Below are 22,902 nucleotides of genomic sequence, written 5' to 3' on the forward strand. Positions count from 1 at the left end.
CCACCCTCATTTTAATTTGGAATGTCACTTGTTTAACAGCTGAAGCAATTAGGTTTTTGTGTGTGAGTATACACACACATACACACACACACGCAGAGTTTGAACCAACTATTTACAAAGGTACCTTCCTACAGCTGGTGAGTATTGACACCATTCCTCAAGTTAGGGAACAACTGGAAAAGGATCATGTTTGGGGAGAAGGTAATGAGCTCAGTGTGGAATTTACTGTTTATGGAACAAATGAGGTTCCATCATCCACAGCGAATAAACGAATGGTTCTGCAGCTCAATCATAGATTCATGTTACAGCTTTAGATTAGCCTGGGAGTAGATAAGCTACCTTGTGGATTGTTTGTGGAAAAAGCACTAGAAAGTCCCTGTCAGAGAAAGGGGGTAGGGAGAGGCAGAGAAGAAACTCTAAAAGAAGATGGAAGAGGGTGAAAAGGAAGGACCACTAGGAGCTCACACCACACAGGACACTCTTGTCCTGTGAGGATACTGGGAAAAGGAAAGGGCTGTCAGCCACATCAAGTATCACGAAACTCTGTGAATGAATAAGATCTGGTGTTAACATGACATTTTGACTGAGCCAAAAGTAACCACAACTCATCATCTTGGAATCTTACTCTGACAGTTTGTTATTCTCATAGTAGCTACACATACATAACTGTGAAGTTATTTAATGCAGAATGCCAACACTTTCAGTAGCAGAACACTTCAAAAATGATTTCCCATCCAAATTATCTGTGAATCTTAAAAGTTTATAATTTGTGAGTCTTTAGCAATTTATCTTCCAGATTTGCAGTGCCTCGCCAAAGCTCAAGTCATGGGTACAGATCCAGAAATTTAGGGATGGTAATTTCATTTAATCTGTCATTTCCAAATGAGGAGCTGCCAATTGAATGGCTCCTATGGCCACACAGCTGCGTCCCTGGCAGCAGAACTTACACTAACAATGGGAGCATGTTGGCATTCTGGTGCAACATCAGGTATGGGCCATTCCACATCAGTGGGCCATCAAAATGTCCAAGTAAGGCCAAGTAATGCCTTCAGCATTTTGTGACCTCTAGTACTCTCCAAACAAACATAATTTTCTTCTGTCATAAGAGGGTAAAGATATCATGATGTATAGGGTGAGGTATGGTCCCACTCAATGACACTCTCACAAAATCGCCAATACTGTTCTTAACCAGGACCATAGGAACCCAGAAACATTAGCATTACCATGATTATAAAGTGAAATAGAATTCATTTGCAGGGTTAAATGAGAACAATACATGATATTTTCTTAATGGCATAGAATGGAGAAAGGTCTTGCGATATCAGTAATAGGTCACTCTGATTTAGAATCATACTCTGCCTCTGGCCAGATGTAAGACCTCAGTCAGAAACTGTAATCTAAGCCACAGGTTCTGTATGTCAGTATTTCACTGCTGTAACCAAAACACCTGATAAGAACAACTGAGAGGAGGAAAAATTTATTTTGGCTAATGGTTTCAGAAGTTCAGTCCTTGGTCATCTGGCTCTAAAGCAGAAACATTGTGGCAGAAGGGTGTGGCAGATGTAAATTTCCCAGTTCATGGCAGAGAGAGAGAGAGAGAGAGAGAGAGAGAGAGGAGAGAAAGGGGACAGGGAAAAGATAACCCTTCCAGGGCATGCCCCCAGTGATCTGCTTTCTCCAATTAGGTCCTATCTCCCAGTAATTCATTCAGATATCCATGGGTTAATTCATCAAATGGATCAATCCACTGATGTGGTCAAAGTCCTCAAGATTCTGCCATTGCCTAAAAGCCCCACTTCTGACCCTTGCTACATTAGGTATCAATGCTTTCGAACATGAACTTTTCAAGGGATACTCCAGATCCAAATTATAATATGTTCCTTATCTCCAAAATGGAGCTTGCTTCTCAGGATCAGTGAGATAACATGCATTTATTTCCTGGCAACCAGTATACAATTCTTGGTTGGTATTGTCAAGGAGCTTTATTCTCTGAATTCACTGTAGCAAATAGCTCTAATTTCTAGGCTTCTTCAGCCTAGACTTGGCCCTTACATGAGCATTGTTATAGTTGTTCACTATCAGCAAAGGCTTCTGACCAAACCGTTAGAGACCTGAAAAATGATGTTTTAAGGGTTAGTAAATGTGTAAAAGCTTATCATTTGGTCAAAAACAAGTGCATAGGGACAGATATGTTATAAATCAGTACCTCTAGTAAATAGTTTTGCAATTATTCACCCAGTAGTGTCTATTTGACGTTCACAAATAAAACCTAATTATTCATTTGTTCTATACTTAGGGTTAAAGATTCAGCAATACCTGACTCTTACTCACACTAAGGGAATAAGGTAGTATAATTGGTTTAGAGGACATAATGTGATGGATACAATATATATTTCTAATCATTAGAATGTTATATTAATGTAATATTAATTAATGAGGAAGTATCTACATAAATATTTTTACCTCTTTACATTTTAATATTTTAAAAATCTAGCATCATAAAACTCTTTTTAAGAATATAAGTTTTTAAAAAGATCAATTCCTTTTACTCCACTGGAAGTAGCCCCTATAAAAGCTGCTTAAATATGAAATAAATATACAATTAAAATTAGGAAAATATAATTGAATAGGTAAAGTAGGTATAATATGTTCATAATCTGCAAAAATACCTTTCTTATTAATCATACTTTTAATAAATCACATTCATTATTATACCATGCTACCCTAATTCCATGCTATAGTTTTTTCATTAATTTAAAACATAATGAAAGTAGAATACATTTATGCATTCAAAATTCTACCTATCAAGAAATAATAAAAGTTAAAATTTAAAATTCTTCAAAATTGCATCATTGAAGGTTGCTGATAGACTATGCCTGGGAATGTACACTCTCTTTCAAATCTTCTGGATTTCTCTACCTGTGTGAGATTAGAGACTATAGTATTTTTCAAATTGATTCTTTGGAATTTTTTGAGGCTGCTTCTGTGACCTCTACTTTCTTGATGTATATTTGTGTGTGTGTACTCCTGTGTATGTATATGGCATTGTGTTAACTGAACCTTATGCATACTGAAACTGTGACCCCAGTTGGTACAGTTCCATAACAAATGAGGTTACAAGGGTAAGAGTTACCAAAGGACCTACAAAGGGTGTAACTCTGATGTACACAGATTTCAGTTAAAAGGAACCTGTACAAAGTAAGGATCACCTCTCTCCTTCTCAATCTCTCTCTTTCTCTCTCTGTGTGTATATAGATAGATAGATAGATAGATAGATAGATAGATAGATAGATAGATAGATAGATGTAGATAGATAGATAGATGTACACATTTATAATAATATTTATATATGGGTGTCTATGTTGTCTGATCTTGTTCTATTATTTTTTGGTGCTGGGGATGGAGGCCAGGGTCTTGCACAATTTTGTTTCCTTATTCTCTCATTTTTTAATGAAGTGTGTTAAAATCTAGCAAAAACTTTTAATCTTTGTCCACTATATTAGTCTCTTTTCTATTGCTAATAAAAGAGTAACAGAGACTGGGTAAGTTATAAAGGAAAGAAGATTTCTTTTGGCTCATAGTTCTGGTCCAAGATCAAAGGGCCAAATCTGGTGGAGTCCTGAGGCAGCACAGGGCATCACATGGCAAGAGATAGGGAGTACTTGTGTGCACACAGACAGGTGTATGCTTGTATGTGTGAGTCAACTTTCTATTGCTGTAACAAAATACCTGAGATGACCAACTTTTAAAGAGAAGATTTATTGGGGCTCATGATTACAATCCTTTGTTTGACCCTATTGTTTTGGGGCCTATGGTGAGACAGCACACCATGATGGGGAGCATATAGTGGAACAAAACTGCTCCCTCATAGCCAGAAAGTGGAAATAAGAGAAGAGGAAGGGACTATGGGCCCGCTTTTCACACTTGAAGGGCACACCCCCAGTGGCTGAATGATCGCCAACTAGGCTCCACCTCTTACAGTCCACAACCTTCCAGTAGTACCAAACTGGGGACTAAGTCTTCATTACATGGTCCATTGGGGGATATTCAAGATCCAAACTTTTGCAGTGTGTTTTCTCCAGTCTCTGTCTCTCTCTCTCTCTCTCTCTTCTTGTAAAACCACCAGTATTTCATCATGGAAGTTCCCCCTCATGACCTTGACTAGCCCTAATCACCTCTAAAAGACCCTACCTCTAAAAACCATGCTCAGATTAAGTGTCCAGTTCTTAATATTTCACAATGCAGATTAAGCTCCAACATGAGTTCTGAAGGAGAAAAACCATGTTTAAACCATAGCATCTACTTTCACATCTATAAATTATATATTTTGTAGATGCTGATGCTGTTTCTTGGGTATACGAATGTTCATGATATTTAGACCTTTTTACTCTGATTTATTATAGCTTATTATTTCAACTCACTGGGCTCCCTTATAATACTCTTTGCCTTGAATTCTGTTTTCTAAATGCTGAGATTGCTAGTATCTCAGTTTTCTTCTACTTCATACTTGTTTTCTGTTTTTCCTTCCTATATTGTCAATCCTTCTCTGTCTTTAAGTGTGACTCTTTGTGTGTGTGTTTTTATTCTGATCTGTGAGTCTCAGATTTTTAATTGGTTAGGATAGTACATTTACATTTATTGTACTTACTATTATATTAGGACTTCTTTTTGCCCCCTTTCTTCATATTCTTTATTTAATGTAATTTCCTTTGGTTTCATGTACATGAGGATGTATTTCTTGCCTTTTATTGGAATGATCCGTTGATTTACAAGTTATGCCTCTCTTATTATTCTTACAGTGATTGCATTCAGTTATCAACCAGTGGTTCTCAACTGAGGTGATTTTGCCCCTCAGGAAACACTTGGTAAAGTCTTAAGCCATTTAAGGTTGTTGGATTGTTGAAGGTGCTACTGACATCAACTGGGGGGGGGAGTCCAGGGATGCCACTAAATCTGGTATATAGCATAGAATAGTCTGATAATAACAAATAGTTATCTAGCCAAAGATAGCAACAGTACCCAGGTTGAGAAACTCTAAGTCAGGTTCATATTTGTTTCCCTAAAGGTATTTATCACTACCTTAGAAGTTTCTAGTCTCTGCTTAGGAATCCAAGTATATTAGCATATTCTGTGCTATAAGAAGGCACTGGAGGTGAGAAGAGTATTGGAAAAAGTGCTAAGGGCCAAATCATGGTCTCCACCACAATGAGGAATGTGGCTGTAGACATGACAATATCAAAGCAGTATTTTTTTTTCTTTCTGGGCCCTGAAATGGAGAACAACTTGAGTGAACTTGCTCTAATTTGGATCTGGAATGTCCCCCAAAGTTCCTTGTGTTAAAGGATTGGTCCCTAGATTGGTTCTAGTGGAAGATGGTCTAATCTTTAAGATATGGTGCCTACTAGGAGGTCTTAAGTTATTGGGGATATGTCCTCAAAAAGGGTTGTGGAACTCTGGTCCCTTCCTTTTTCTTTCTTCTCTGGGCCATGAAGTGAGCAATCTCAATATATTAGGTGCTTTATACCATGATGTGCTGCTGCCTTGCAACAGGCCCAAAGCAATTGAGTCAACCACCCACATATTAGAACCCCTGAAGCCATGAACCCAAATAAACTTTTTCTCTTTATAAGTTGACTATCGTAGGTATTTGTTATAGTAACAGAAATCTCAGAGAAAAGACAAAGAGACTCTGGCATAAGTAAGCAGCCCAGGTGGCAGGCAGGCTAGGTGGAGAAAGAGCTTGTGGGTCATAGTATCAAAGCAGTATTTTGTTATCCACTCTTCTATTACAGATTAGGATGTGGAAAGCATAGCTACTTTCAACTGATTTCTTAGCGATATCTCTTCTTGTAACAGACTAGTTGTTCTGCCGGTATGGTTCCATATTCCTTTGGTCTTCAAAACTTTCATTTTTCAGACATGGGGACTTTCCTTTATTGTCTATATTCCTTATCTTTTCCTGTACATTTTGTCTTCTGGTCTCGTGATTTTCTGAAAAGTTTTCTCAATTAGATTTAACTTCCTAGTCCATTTTCCCTAGAATTTGTACAGTACAGTGGAATAGGAGCAGTGATGGACACATAAGTAGCCCTCATGGACCGTGTCTTCTACATTGGTCAGTACTCCATGGGGGGAATTCCATGGTTAAATAAAGATGGAAGTCTCCGCCCACCTTGCCCCACTTTTAGAGATTCACAATGTATAATAAAGGTTTGAGAAGCCTGTAGTAGAGTGACTCACTTTATTTTGTTTAATTCAGCATTCCCTGCATTTTCTTGAGCAAAACAACACTTTTATTTCTCACTAGATTGTTCCAGTTTGGGAAATCATACACAAGGAGTTATGAGAAATTACAAACATAGGAACTCAGCCCTTACCCATAAGAAACATTTATTGCTCATGGCCTTAAAATATAAGAACAAAAGTTAAAATTGTCTTTCTAGCTAGGTACCTGCACATAGAGTCTTCTAGAATGTTCCTTCTCCTTCTTCTTCCTCCTCCTCCTTGTACTTCACCTCCTTCTCCTCCTTGTTTAATTTTTTAGAATTCTTCTTTGTGGACACCAATTCTTCAAGAACTGAAGTTTCCCTTTACATCAGACGCCCTATTAGAATATAGAAGAGCTGAAGCTGTATTTCTCAGTCAAGAGAGAAAATGAATACTTGTTTTAAAGAAACAATATAAAGGAAAAGCCTCATAAAAAGAGAAAGGGACAATGATTTGTAGGACCTGTGCTGCTATTTTAGAGTCCCTTCCTAGTACATGATAACAGCACTTCTACATCATGGGCTTAGGTGAAAGGCAAGTAGATTGTCCCCATATCTCCTTACCATTTTAGTAAAGTCATAGTGGGAGAATCCTTGGAGATTTTTCCAAGATTTGATTATCAGGAGGCATGAGTTACTCTGAGAAACCAAAGCCATGTTGTGCTTCTTCTGATGGGCTTAAGAGACCTGGGGGATGGATCGAGTGTCCTTTATAATTGATTATGAGCTCACTTGCCCATTCTGCTCTTAATAGCAGCAGTGTTTTGTTGTCCACTCTTCTATTACAGATTAGGATGTGGAAAGCATAGCTATAGTTATCATTTTTAAGACACATCAAGAGAAAATACATTCCTCATTTCTTAGGTAAGCTTCATTAGAACTTTCTGGCTAAAATTTTAATAACCTACAAAGATCTTTCCCCTATTATAAACTAGATGCAGGAGGTAGGATGTTACATACCAGAATAAACATCATCAAGCAAATGTATTCTTATTTTGAGGGACTTAATACATCTTTTTTGTGTTCTGTACAAAGTGCACAATGAATAAATTTTAAATAGTACTGGTGTAAGCTATTATTAATGGCTTTGCTCATTAAGTATCATGGGGATTTGAAATAGGATGCCCTATTTTTAGCCTAGGCTCTAGATAGAAATAGTGCTTATTAGATGGCCGACACTATTCTGAGACTGCTGCCTATAATAGTTCGTTTAATACAGCAAAAATGTTAAGGTGGGTGCTAAGATTATCTTCATTTTGTAGTGAAGAAGCTGAGACACAAAAATGAAATAACCCACCTAAGATCATATAACAATGGTAGATAGGTTACATCCTGCCTCAAGGGTGGCTGTAAATATTGCTCCCACAAAGAGATTTCTTCCCTGATGAAGAACATAGGACAAAGAGCCTCCAGGTATACACCCAGGAACCACATTCCTCATTGTGGTGGAGACCACGATTTGGCCCTTAGCACTTATTCCAGTTCTCTTCTCTCTTCCAATTCCTTCCTGTAGCACAGAATACACTAATACACTTGGATTCCTAAGCAGAGACTAGAAACTTTTCTAAGGTAGTGATAAATACCTTTAGGGAAGAGGTTGACCTCTTTGCAGAGATGGCCTAATCAAGAATACAGATTGTTTTGTTTCATGTGTTAGTTTCATGTGTCATGCATTTGCCAGTGTTATTATTTGTGCCAGGAAAACAGATACTTATCAAGACAAAGTGTCAGTCCCTTAAAATGTGTTATGCATAAAAATTGTACAACAAAGTATATCTTTTTCTCTTTAAAATGTGTTATTTGGCCATTTTATCAGTTTTTTTGCAATTCTTCCCACTTACCCCCCCCCTTCCTTTTCTCATTTGTGCTTCTATGGATTCCTTGATACTTAACCCATTTTTATACTTTCTATATTCCAATGAAATTACCTGTTTTCCTAAACAAATCACCAAATATATTAGAAACTCCTGGGAACAAAGATCATGTCTCATTCACCTGTGTATCACCAGGGTTTAGCAATACTGAGAATGGAAAAAAAGTATGCAGTGCATATTATCTAATACATGAATGAACATTCTTCTTCTAAATGTTACTGTTTATGAAAACCTGACCATATCTACTAAGGTGAATATTCAGGTGATCAGAGTGGATAAATTTAGGAATATAGCACCTCTTGAAGAATTGCCATAATGAGGCAAATTTCTACCTGGGTGTGAAACTCATTATATCTGTACTGAAGACCCAGGGAGCTAGAAAAATATTATGCTTTTTTGCAGAAATGAGGCAATTACTGTAAAAGACATATTATGCAATCATCTTAGTAACCCAAACAGGGCTGTAAGCACACACTGTGAATATAAAGACAGGTAAATTTTGCAAACAAGTGATCTTCCAAAGGATACAAACAGTTCTTGCTGCTAATGAAGCAGAGATGGTGCTCCTCTGCCCAGTCATCTTTGCAAAAAAGGGGCAGCTCAAAATGTGCAATCAACATAGTAGATTACAGGTGCATTTGCTAGTTTCTCTCATTTACTCCTCCCTTGAAAGGCTGAAGTTTTTACTACCCACCCCTCACTTTGCAGATGAGGAACCTGAGGCTGTAGACATGACAATATTGGTAAATGGCACAAAAATCCTCAAGCTTTCCTTTTTGAACATTATCATTGCCTATTTTCTCAGTCCAGCCAAATGCAGGGTATCCTAAGAGGAAAAAGGACAGCCATGACCTGTTTCTCTCTCTGCAGAGCCTTGACTCTGGTACTGTCTTCAGATTTGGACACTCAAAACATGGTTTTCCCAGAAACTCAGATCCAGCTAGCTCAGTTGATTACTTTCTAGTGAAGTGAAAACTACAAAAGCCCCATAGAATCAAGGTAAAATTCATATCCCTAGCTTCATGTGCACTGAGAATGTGGGGTCTGAAACCAAGGAGGTGACAGTCAACTTGATCTTTTAGGACCTGTTCACTCCAAGAATGTGTCATTTCTCTCTGGGCAATGGGCTTTAAGACATCAGCAGGTTGCAATGTGATGAGAAAAGAAAGAGCAGTAGATGAAAACCCACAATCACTTATTAGGTGCTCCCAGTACCTCCAAGCAGTAAGTTCTTCCCTACCTCAGCCCTCCCCACACCCAGCTTTATTTTCCACCCATGCAGCTCTTCTTATCCTTCAGTGGTCTCTGACTACCCTGTTGGACTTCTTCCTTGTCACTTTGTCAAAGCACCCTGTTCTCTTTCTTCATATCTCTTATTGCAAGTTACAATACTACATTTATTTCTTTGCTTTTTGTTTAAAAGTGTCTTCTTAATTGTTTGTAAGCTTCAATTTATAACCATATTGGTTTTGCCCAATACCATGGCCCTGCACCTTCCTCAGAATCTGGTAGATAGCTGGATCTTAACTGTTGAATGAATAAACGAATGCTTGAGTTCAGGAAGGCATGGGAAAATAAGTTCATGGATGAGTCTCTATACCAGATGATTATGCTGCCAAGGTCAGAGAAGAGATGATATGGTCAATGAGAACTGGCACCGAGATACAAAGCATGATTAAACATTTTCTTTATGTCTTATCCTCAATCTCAAATGAGATTTAGCTGATAGAATCTTTTTGAAGAAGACTTTATTTTTTTATCTATTCTAATTTGTTATATATGACAGCAGAATGCATTTCAATTCATACTACACGTATAGAGAACAATTTTTCATATCTCTGGTTACACAACAGAGTCACACCATTCATGTCTTCATACATGTACTTAGAGTAATGATGTCCATCTCATTCTACCTCCTTTCCTATTCCCATGCCCCCACCCTTTCCTCCCTCCTCTTTGCCCTATCTAGAGTTCATCTATTCCTCCTATGATCCCCACCCTCCAATCCCCATTATGAATCAGCATCCTTATATCAGAGAAACCATTTGGCATTTGGTTTTTTGGGATTTGGCTTACTTCATTTAGCATTATATTCTCCAACTCCATCCATTTACCTGCAAATGCCATGATTTTATTCTCTTTTAATGCTGAATAATATTCCATTGTGTATATACCACAGTTTCTTTATCCATTCATCTACTGAAGGGCACCTAGGTTGTTTCCACAGTTTAGCTATTGTGAATTGTGCTGCTATAAACATTGATGTGGTTGCACCCCTACAGTATGCTGTTTTTAAGTCATTTGGGTATAGACCAAGGAGTGGGATAACTGGGTCATTTAACCTACCTAGTTTTCCAAAGAATCTCCATACTGCTTTCCATATTGGCTACACAAATTTGTAGTTCTACCAGCAATGTATGAGTGTGCCTTTCCCCCACATTCTCATCAATACTTATTATTGTTTGTATTCTTAATAGCTGCTATTCTGACTAGAGTGAGATGAACTCTTAGAATAATTTTGATTTGCATTTCTCTAATTGCCAGAGATGTTGAACATTTTTTCATAAATTTGTTGATTGACTGCATATCATGTTCTGAGAAAGGTCTGTTCAGTTCCTTAGCCCATTTATTGATTGGACTATTTGTTTGGGATTTTTTGTTTGTTTGTTTGTCTATTTTGTTTTGTTTTGTTTTGGTGTTAAGATTTTTGAGTTCTTTATATATCCTAGAGATCAGTGCTCTATCTGATGTGTATGTGGTAAAAATTTGCTCCCATTCTGTAGGCTCTCTATTCACCTCACTGATTATTTCTGTTGCTGAGAAGAAGCTTTTAGTTTGAATCCATGCCATTTATTGACTCTTGATTTTAATTCTTGTTCTATAGGAATCTTATTAAGGAAGTCAGGGCCTAATCTGACATGATGAAGATTTAGGCCTACTTTTTCTTCTATTAGGTACAGGGTCTCTAGTGTAATTCCTAGGTCCTTGATCCAATTTGAGTTGGGTTTCGCGCATGGTGAGAGACAGGGGTAATTTCATTTTGTTGTATATGGATTTCCAGTTTTCCCAGTACCATTTGTTGAAGAGGCTATCTTTTCTCCAATGTACATTTTTGGTGCTTTTGTCTAATATAAGATAACTGTAATTATGTGGATTAGTCTCTGTGTTTTCTATTCTGTACCACTGGTCTATCACTCTGTTTTGGTGCCAATACCATGCTGTTTTTGTTACTATTGCTCTGTAGTATAGTGTATAGTGATGCCACCTGCTTACTCTTGGAGGAAGACTTTCATATGTGTTTTCATACATATTCGGCCATTCAAAGTGCAATGAACTGTGATTATTTCTCTATTTCCAGCAAAGTTGAAGAACCAGCTATGTGATCATTTCCAGGAATGTTGGGTGGGGAAAAGATTCCTGCACTAAAAAGAGGTTGGTCCTGATGGTGTCTTAGGATGCTTCCAGCTCTCTGATTCTATGTTTCCAGGTGTTTTTTTCTGCTGTGAGCTGGGGATGACATTCACATCCTTTACCCTTTTTTTATTTTTATTTTCCCCCTCTAAATAAGCTATTGACTGATATGTTTCTCTTCTCTACTTTTTTTTGTGTGTGTGAATATAGATGAAGTCTTGTCTGAAAACTTTCTGGACTATAAGAACCGTGGAGTCAATGGTTCTCATCGGGGCCAGATCATCTGGAAGATTGATGCCAGCTCTTACTTTGTAGAACGTGAGTACTTTTACCATTCTTGCTCAGCAGACATGGCCGATGAAAAATTCAACTGCTCTGTTCTTTGTCTTGTGGTCTCACTTCCACCTAGAAATTTGTCATGTAAAACAGAGAAGTAGATTAAATGAGATCCTTAAAAAGACTTTTCAGTAGTGAGTAATGAGTTCTAGAACAACTGGGTAACAGCCATACAAACCAACCCAGAGGGCCACTCTAATACCAAAGAAAACTGTTCTTCATATTCATCAGCCTCTAGACTCTGGACGCTTTGGCTCATATCCCCTGACTTTTACTTCAGGCTTCTCCAATTTTGATGTGTGGGAGACCATATCTTCTTAACATGTTTCCTGCCTAAGTTTTACCTTTTCCTGATCCAGTAATTCAAGGCTCCTTAACCATTGCACCACTATGCTGATAATATTCCACACTTTTTTCATAACCTTTGGATCTTGCCACAACTCCACAGAATGGGGAATCACATGTTAGTAATGCCAGACAAGTTCTTTGACTCCTAATCTACTGACATTTCTGGGTGTATAAACTTGGTGTTGTTTATACTAGCAAAATATTATGCTAAGCAAAATAAGCCAATCCCCAAAAAACAAAGGTCTGATATGTGGATCTGAACACACAACAAAAGAGGGGTATGGGAAGAATAGAAGTTCAGTGGATTAGACACGGGGAATGAAGGGAAGGACAGAGGGACAGTAATAAGAAAGACAGTGGAATGAATCTGACTTAACTTTTCTATGTACATATGTGAGTCTCCACATCATGCACAATCACAAGATTGGGATCCTAATTAGAATCAGATGTACTCCATGCTAAGTCAAAATATACTGTACTGTCATGTATAACTAAAAAGAACAAAAAAATAATGATGAGAATATAAAAAGGGTCCACAATCTGTACTAAGAAGTTATAATAAAACCATCTCTTTAAAATAACCGAGTGAAAGCATATTCAAACTGGGTTAAGGAGCAATAACCTATTAAAAAACAAAACAAAAAAAAAGCAAATGGCTTAGAAAGGGCATATTCAAAATAACTGAACACTTTAGAAAAGTGACGTTTTTAAATGTTCTTGTGCAAACTTGAAAAGATTCTTGTCCTCAGTCCACCTGCTGAATTAGCAGTGTCTTGTTTGGGGAAAATGAATGAAAGGGTGGATATTTACATTTTGTATATATATCAAATGAGTGACCAATACATTAAGAAACTGTTATTCTATTCTAATAATAGAAGTTGTCAAGTTATAAAAATTGACAAATTTAATTTGTCAAAAGCAAAAATTTACCAATACAAAGTTTAATTGAGCTTGAAAATGATTAGAATATTAACTCAGGGGCACACATATATATCAAGTAAATTAAAAAGTTACAATGAATAAGGAGTCTAAGGAGTCTAAATGCATTAAAAATTATATATCACATACTGTATAAATTTATATTTTTATGTAAAATAATTTTAATTTTCAAAAATGTATGATTGAAAATGGGCCAAATTAACAAGTAGGGAGAATTAGATTTTAAAATGTTCTGATATAGCTATCATTCATTAACACATCAAGACATCAAAGGTTCTCTTGCTGTAATAAAAATGCAGAATCCAGGCCATTTTCCAGAAAGTTACAGAAGTGTTTGTTATGATCCAAAAATAAGATTCTTTACAACCTCCTGATGGCAATAAACACATTAACCTAATTTATAAATTATACTATCTTAAAATTAAGAATGATTTTGCTAACATTGAACATTGTCCAGATTTTATATATTGAAGTATAAAAAAAAGGTCACTGTTTCTACTTGGAGATTAAATTAAAATAATAAAATAAAATGATATTTTCCTTTTATTTTTATTCTTTTTTTTCCTCTTTTATTATTTATTTTAATGAGAGTGGAAGTATATTGCATATGACCTGGAGTCTGTAATGTTTTAATAGCATATTTCTTTGGGGGTTATGATTCAATTTAGAAGCAGGTAATTGCTATTGATTTATACAATTTTTTAAATGGTCTGACTAAATCAGATTTTGAAAGTACCACCAAATTAGAAGTATTCTAAAAACATATTTTCTGTACTCTCCAAGGAGTTACATACATGATAAAAGACAAAAGAATCATTTCCTATTCTCTGGCATGATTTTTCCTTAGAGGGCCACTGGGATCTGTCTACAGTAATAATGATGTGATATGAGGTCTGGAGAGATGCAGCGTTTAACACGATAAAAGAAGGAACCAGTGAAATTTTAACTCTACCCATCCTGATAAAATCCTACAGTGGTGTTTTGTTATAGTAATTCAGTGTTGATTTTTTACTACATGAAGTTGGACACAGCAGGCCAGTCTCAAACCTTCAGAAGGAGTTACAATAGGCCATGTGACTGCATATACCTATCAGAAGTCTGGATCTCAGTCCCAAATCTGCTGTGTATCCCCCTGCTCATCAAACTGTAGTAGGAAGAACCAAGCCGTGTGGCTAGAACAACTGCTCACTAACACCAGTCAGGGATGCTCCTTCCTCCACCCACTCTTGTGTTCTTATCACTGTTTAGGCACCCCCTTCTCACCTCTGTCCAGGTATAAACAAAAAACTGGAGTCGGGTGACTGCTGTGCCTTGTCTTCCTGTACTGTCCCTGGTCAGTACCACCTGTCTACTGATCCTGTCTCAATTCTCAAATCAGTTGATAAGAAGCTGAGGGGCTTTCAGATTCAGCTGCTTCCCCATCTCTACCCTTGCTTTCCAGAGTGGAAAAGTGATCTAGATTCATACCAGATTCTCTGTATTTGTCAGAAGAATATCCCTCAAATACCTTTTTCAGTACATCATTTCCCAATCTTTTTCCATCACATTATCCGTCTTAGTCTATTCAGGCAACCATAACAAAACATCTTAGAGAGGATAAGTTATCAATAATGGAAATCTATTCATGGAGGCTGGGAAGTTCAGATCAAGGTACTAGCAGATTCGGTATCTGGTGAGGACTAATTCTCTGCTTCAAAGATTACACCTTGCTGTGTCAAAGAAGGGGCCAAAGAGGATAGACAACTTCATCCCCCCCTTTTTTTTAAAGAGAGAGTGAGAGAGATAGTGAGAGAGAATTTTTTTTAATATTTATTTTTTAGTTTTCAGCGGGCACAACATCTTTGTTTGTATGTGGTGCTGAGGATCGAACCCGGGCCGCACGCATGCCAGGCGAGCGCGCTACCGCTTGAGCCACATCCCCAGCCCCTTCATCCCCTTTTATAAGGGATTAATTTCATTTGTCATCACCCCCCACCAAGGCCCCACCTCTTAATACTTTAATATTGTCAATTAAGTTTTAGTTTTGGAAATTTCGGGGAATACATTCAAAGGATAGCATCACTCCAAATTGAAACAAAAACAGAAAAAACAGTGGTCCCTGATTATACGTAACAGAAAATCTAAGCTATTGATCCTACTGTAAGTTTTCAATGACACCTCTCTGAACATAGCCAGGCAAGAGTTACACATGTGGGTCTGACAAAATTGGCCTCATCATCCTCAGCTTCAGCAGATGGCTTCCAAGTGAGAAGTGGTGTCTAAGGGACCACTGTGGCTCATGGTCCCTTAGACTCTAAGCTTCTGGTTTCTTTGTCTATAAAATGAAGATAATATACTTCCCCATGAGGTGATTCCATGAAAACCACCTGAGAAAGCATGGGTGATTCTCCAGGCATGCATCTGGGACAGAAAGCACTCAGTAAACACCAACTGGACTGCTGTCATTACAAGGCTTTGGACTAGGAATTGTGCGTGTTGCTCCAACACAGCTCAGGGCAGGAATGTACAGTCAGCTTTGATTTCTGCTCTGGAAATAGACATCTTGATGTCTCAGTGACAACTGTGATTTAAATGGCTATATGCTGAGAATTTTCTGTGAGGAAATCCTTTGCAGCCAAATTTGGAGACTGAAGGACATTGAAGGAAAAGCAGGGCTCCAGAAGAACTCGCTGACTTCCTTTCATTAACATTTCTGACACATGATTTCTCCTCCATGGAAAGGAAGAAAGACTAGCATTGCAGGAACCAGAGGCAGCCAGCTCCTCATGAGATACAGGGAATTTGTCAGACCACAATCCAGATGGTCAATGTGACATGTTTCTAGAACCTTTTATTTGAATTTAGGCAGGTGTTTACCAGAACTATTCTACCTTTTGAGTCAATATGACCAGGACTGTACTATGGGCTTCCATTTTCAATCATATTTTATTATTTTTAGCAAGAAGTCTCAATTTGTGGTGCAATAATCATTTGGTCCATAGACTCTAAGCCCTTCAGAAGGTTAAGTCTATTAAGCATTGACCTGTGCAACATAAAACTGTGACAAATATACTGTTTCAGAGGCTTTCTATTAGGAACACGCATGACTCCTTATAAATATTTGCAAGACAACAGCTATATGTGTGTGTGTGTGTGTGTGTGTATACATATACCTTTTTTTTTCTTTTTTTTCTTTTTTTATTTTTATTTTATTTTTTTTATTGGTTGTTCAAAACATTACAAAACTCTTGACATATCATATTTCATACATTAGATTCAAGTGGGTTATGAACTCCCATTTTTACCCCAAATACAGATTGCAGAATCACATCGGTTACACATCCACACTTTTACATAATGCCATATTAGTAACTGTTGTATTCTACTACCTTTCCTATCCTCTACTATCCCCCCTCCCCTCCCCTCCCATCTTCTCTCTCTACCCCATCTACTGTAATTCATTTCTCTCCTTGTTTTTTTTGATTCCTTATAAATATTTGCAAGACAACAGCTATATGTGTGTGTGTGTGTATACATATATCTTATTTTTAATTATATAACTCTATGGAAACCATGCTAAAGTGAAATCATGGTTAAAGTTGCATTGCATAACAATCATAAAGGAATTCCAGTATTGCTTATATTCTTACTTGTGTTCCTTAAATTTTGAGAAAAGTATTCATGGTTCACAGTAATACTCTTAAATTTTCTTTTTGATCAGTGACCTTTCACCACATGATTTCCCTGGTGTCCTTCCCACCTAATCTTCTCCAGAAGTCTACCTCTGATCATAGCTACACTCATGTTGTCTTTCTTCTCATTTCCTTCAAATTTTGCTTTAGAAAACATAAAAGAAATAATCTTGCTAGGGAAAAGCCTCCTGGGGTGATAGGGGAACGAATCTAAGCTATAAAATCCATAATCATTCACTCGTTAGCAGACCAGAGTGAAAAGGATAGAAATATTCATACACTAATAATTTTGTCCCTTTGATATTATTACATATCATGTGATATCATATTATACATTTTGTGTGCTAATGGAGTATACAAAGAATATAAAAGTAATTAAAATTAGAATTGCTTAGAGATAGCTTTTTGGACTAGGTCTTCACAAAAGAGAAAGATTAAAGGGCATGGCACTGATAGGCAGAGACCTAAGCAGAACTGGGCAGAGGAGACACTTCCAAACTGTGAAGGATGCAGGGAGCTGTGACCATCTGGCATTCAGCTGAGAATTATGTGAAAGATCAAGGTGCTTAGATTTAATGTGACATAGATTACCATTGTTACTTTGTTTTTGTTTTGCTTTTAGTTTTAGGATAATGTGATTAAAATGGTACTATTTGTACCATGTAACTTAAAGAAAATGTATCTGCCTTTACTAACCACAGTAATCACAGCTGTAGTTTGCAGCATGTGACAGAAGGCAGGAAGAGAGCTGAGAAGGCCTCTGGTCACTAGCTGGTCATCCTTTGGCTACACTAGCCTGCCAGAGGCAAAACTAAGAGCACAGTGTTTCTAACTGATCAGGGGAAATGAGACAGTGGGGCTGTGACAATGGAGGTCAGAGATCCAGGTGGGAAGACAGAATACAGGAATAAGGGGACATGGCAGGCTTATCCTGAAACCGTTCAATGTGAGAAGCCAAACTGTTTCAAGCAATCCCTTCTAATCATGTCAAGTACTCCAATATATCTGGGGAGCATTAAAGTCAACCTTCAGTCCATGGGAGTCTCAGTCTCTGAGATTAAATAACAAAGAGTGACTAACCATTATTACAGAAAGATATAACCAAATGATTCAATTTAGATTCACAACAATACAAAAGGTAATTCTGGCTTCTTGTCAAAATATCTCAGATTCTCCCAACAAGACAAAAACTCTTAACACAAATAAGCGGTCAAGATCCTATTCACCCATGCTTAGACTTTCCTAGATTAACCTTGAGTTGCCATGCCTCTTAGTCTGATAGGGCTGGAAGCCTCCTAGGAACTGTAGGGAATCATAGTTTCAGATCAGGAAATGAGAGTTTCATTCCTGCTCACCAAGGCTCTTGAATTCCACCAGGGATATGTTAGCCAACTTTCTATCTCTGTAAAGAAAAATCTGAAGGTTGGTGTTGTGGCTCAATGGTACAGCGCTGGCCTAGCATGTGTGAGGCACTGGGTTCAATTCTCAGCACCGCATAGAAATAAATGAATAAAATAAAGGTCTATCAACCACCAAAAAATATATATATTAAAAAAAGAGAAATATCTGAGATAAGTAACTTATAAAAAGAAAAGTTGGCTAACAGTTTTGGAGGTTCCAGTCCATGATCCATTGGCCCCATTCCTTTGGGCCTGTGGTAAGGCAGCACACCATGGCAGGTTGGCAGTGGTGGGGAGCATGTGGTGGAGCAAAACTGTTTGCATCATGAGCCAGGAAGCAAAAGGGAAGAAAGGAAGGGGCCAAGCCCCTCTTCAAGGTCATACTGTTAGTGACCTCAGGACCTCCCACAGGCACCTTCTCTTAAAGGGTTATGGAGACTCCTAATAATACCACCATGGGGACCAAGTCTTCAACACATCCTCCTGTGGAAGATATTCAAGAATCAAACTATTAAGGAGAGACAGGCACAACTTCTTTCTGTACTTGGCTCTGGTGCAAAGATTGATCACCATCCATGAATTCTGGGTGAATTTGACCAGTGGAAAGGAAGGACTAGCTTTTGGGGGCCAGGTAGCAATGGAAATTACTGGAATGGCACTGAGGTGGAGAGTAGTGATGCGGTGAGTCTGAGGTAGGTAAGAAAAAAAAATTACTTAAAAAAAAAAAGAAAGTATCTCTTGAGCTGGGGTGGTAGCTCAGTGGTAGAGCACTTGCCTAGCATGTGTGAGGCACAGGTTTGATTCTCAGCACCGCATATAAATAAATAAAGATCCATTGTCAACTAAAAAAATATTAAAAAGAAAGAAAGAAAGAATCTCTTTTCAGTAGTGGTTGTGAGCCTCCATCACACCAAGAAGATTTGATCCAAAGTCAGGACAGGGAATGCAAGAGAACCAACTCTAACACCTTAAACTATGCAGCAATACAATACATGTTCTCTTAAATTATTCAGAAACAGCTACTTCATTGTGTAGGAATAATTATATAACTTTCCTGAGAATTGTATTATCATAATTGGAGAATATCAAAATGTATCTGTAAATATTGTAAGTAAATGTTACATGTGGTATATAAAAATCTATTAAAAATAATATATAAGGCATCCAAGTTAGGAAAGAAAATAAAACCAAGTGCCATTTGTTTTCAATGAAGTTTCAAATCCAGTACCAAGGGACTGATGCCTTAACTTTTGAAGGAGACGACATCCTTTATTTATTGTTGCAAAAACTTCTTTAATAAAAAGAATTTTTTAAAATTTTAAAAAAGAAAAGAAAAATTCTGGGGAAGGATCCTGTGGCCCAGAGGTTCTAGGCAGTGTAGATATGGGCCTACAGAGCACAGAAAGCTCCTGAAATGCACTCTGTGAAGAAACATCCTGATTAACCTTGCATTCTAGACATTTTATCTTGGCAGCAATGTGGAAAGTGCACTGAAGTGTCCTAACCCTGTAAGCCTAAGACCAACAGGAACTATGGCACAAAAACAGGTGAGAAATAAGGAGCCCATTAAATGAGAAAAAATGGAAGAGGATGAATTAGAAAGAGGCTTAGGTGGTATCTTAACATGGTTTGGTGAGAAGCTGGATATGTGTGTGAGGGAAGAGTAAAGTCGTAGAAGGAGCATTGGCCTGGTTATATAGCTCATGATCCTAGTCTAAAAAAGACATCTTAATTTGAAAAATTAAGATTCCAAATTGAGGTTAAAGTGTCTCTGGGGAAGAATGCAGTAGTCAGGTAAATGGCCTTGGGTGCTCATGAGAAGGACCTGGCTTAGAAAGAGATGGGAAAGGAACAAGTGATGTTTGAACTGAAGTACTTTGTTTAGGGAGAGCATAAAGTAGTGTTTCTCAAAATGTGGCCTATTGAAAACTGCAGGGGATTCACACAAGTACTTATTGGATGTGCAGATTCTATAGGCAAGAGCCTGGGTTTAGCTATTTGTGGTTAGTAGCACCATGGAAGAACCTAGGAGGGACCTCACTGTGCTGTCAAATCCATGACCAGAGAATAACAGTCATTGTGTTAGTCAGCTTTCCATTACTAAAACAAATCCCTGAAACAGCATGATGGGTTGAAGCCCACGAAGAGTCAGAAAGGATCATGATCTAGAAAATGGCTGGGGAGTCAGGCCTTTTCCAGAAGCACTTAACCAACTAGGGAGGGGATGCCTGGAAATGTGGGTGGAGCAGCTGGAAGGTGTAGGATAGAGATGAAGAGGTGGGAAGAAATGTGCTTCTACTAACCACTCTACAGTGCCCTTTTCTTAACATGAAGGGAAATAATAAGAAATTGGAAAAACATAAGAGTGATTTTAATCTATGCAAACATGATAAACTTAGAACTCTCAAAAAAAAAAAAGAAAGAAGGAAAGAAAGAAAGAAATTCTCTCCATCCCTCTCAAAGCACTCTATACACAAAATAAATCTCCTTTACACAATATTTAGCCAAGGTTGCTGAGGTCCTCCTTATCTCTGACCCATAGAAGGTTTCTACAATATAAGGAGAGAGAATTATGCCTGTTTTTATTTTTATAAGATGGGTACACATGATAGCTTCCTCTGAAGGCCTGTGGTAGGTAAGGGCAGCAAGAGGCCAAATTTGGTAGGCGCGTATGTGGGGCAGACAGAGGACACTGACCTACCTAAGATGCTGTGTCTGGACCTGCAGCCAGGTGGGTAAGGCAGTATCTGAAGGGCATGGCAAGCTGATCACCACAGTGTCCAATTAGACAGACAGACTTAGCAGATGGGAACAAAGGTGGCTCCGGTCATTCCAGGAGGGTGACCCATGCTCATCCCTGGGAATCTGTACATAAGCCACAAGATCTGACCCTGAGCTATGGTGTAGGTTAAGGCTGTTATCCTGAGGAAAATGATAATAGTAATTCCAGCACCTAAACGTCTCTGTTTTCCTGATATCTTAAGCATCACCCTAAGGACATTAAACATACTGTCCCATTTAATCTTTATAAAAATCCCAAATAGCTGATCTTTGTGGATGAGGGACCTGAGCTACAGGAAGTTAGTACAGCTGGTGCAGTAGTCACAGGTAACACACAGTTGGTAGGACAAGGGTTTGAACCTAGGCAGTTTTCCTTCAGAGCCTGTTTGTCATCCCCATTATGTCCCCATAAAACCAAGGTAGGCCAGTAAGGGCACCCACTGCTAGGATGGAGATTTGGTGCAAAACCCCAGTCTTATGGAGGGTTGGGGTGCTGCCTTATATACTGGAGATAACTTTGAAGTAGGAGTTATTCCTGGGGTTTCACCTCCCTAGTATGGTTGGAAAGGAAATTATTTGGACTTGAGATTGGGAAACCCATTCCTCACTGTGCTATCAAATCCATGACCAGAGAATACAGTCATTGTGTTAGTCAGCTTTCTGTTATTCAAACAAATCCCTGAGTTAATCAACTTATAAGTAGGAAAGATTTATTTTGGCTCACAGTTTGGGAGCTTTCTGCCCATGAAGGATTAGCCCCATTGCTTTGGGTCTGTGGTGGCATAGTGTGGTGGGAGTGTGGTGGGGAGGAAGCCTCATGGCCCGGTGTGAAAGAGACTATCCCCTTAAAGGGGCACATCCCCAGTGACCAGAAGACTTCCCACTAGGCCCCAGCTTTATTTTATCATTATTATTATTATTATTATTATTATTATTATTATTTAGTTGTAGATGGACAAAATACCTTTCTTTTATTTATTTATTTTTATGTGGTACAGAGGATCGATCCCAGTGCCTCATATGTGCCAGGAAAGCACTCTACCACTGAGCTACAATGCCAGCCTTAGGCCCCCAGCTCATAAAGCTTCTCTTACCTCCAATACTGCATCAAGCTTGGGTCAACGCCTTTAACATATATGCCTTCGAGAGACATTTATCCAAACCATAGCAATGGTAAAGATATATTTAAAACCAACTGCTGGAAAGGAGATCTGGAAGAAAATTTGAGATATTTAATGCATAGCCTTCTTCCCAACCAGATTATTCCGAGAGCTCAGAATGCCCACCATAAAACGGTGAAGAGAAAGTCACATTAAGAGACAGGCTACCCAGGATTTTCATTACCTTCTCACACATAAATCCAGAATCTCTTTCACTTTGATGTAGTTGTTATGTATGAATTCTGTTTGCATATGCATTTATAAAACTACTTATTCCCTACAGAAAATTTGAGGAAAAGATCAAAGCAAAAGCTCATCCATAATTTCAACACCTAGATACTATTTTAAAAGGGTTTTTTTTATTGATAGCATCTATCCTTAGCGGGACTTAATAAATATTTATTCAATTAAAGAATTAATTAAGCTAGTGCTTGATATTTTGGTGTAGGAAGCATGATACTTAGACTCAAAGACAACAACCATTAAGTCTAAGTTCCCACAAATGGTTATTGAGACGAAAAAGTTGAATGTCACTGCTAGAAGAAGAAATATGGTGGAGAGAGGGGGCCAGGTAGTCTCTGGGTCAGACTTATGACAACAGAGTATGATGAGAAAAATGGAGTTAGTTGACTGCCCTAATTTCTTGTAATAAGAAGATGGCAGAGATAGCAGAGGATTCTGCTCTCTAGAAGATTTGGCCCAATCTACAAGGGGAA

General features: G+C 38.0%; 1 protein-coding gene across 6 annotated transcripts in view; it reads left to right on the plus strand.

Moving 5' to 3' along the window:
• Positions 1-22,902, plus strand: part of Hecw1 (HECT, C2 and WW domain containing E3 ubiquitin protein ligase 1) — a 391,308-nt gene that overhangs the window by 172,965 nt on the left and 195,441 nt on the right. For all 6 annotated transcript variants that reach the window (XM_048786494.1, XM_048786498.1, XM_048786495.1 and 3 more), the window contains one exon: positions 11,762-11,869. In XM_048786494.1, coding sequence (XP_048642451.1) covers positions 11,762-11,869 — 108 coding nt within the window. The remainder of the gene's footprint in view (positions 1-11,761; positions 11,870-22,902) is intronic.

Source organism: Marmota marmota, unplaced genomic scaffold (assembly GCF_001458135.2).
Source record: "Marmota marmota marmota unplaced genomic scaffold, marMar, whole genome shotgun sequence".
Taxonomy (NCBI): domain Eukaryota; kingdom Metazoa; phylum Chordata; class Mammalia; order Rodentia; family Sciuridae; genus Marmota; species Marmota marmota.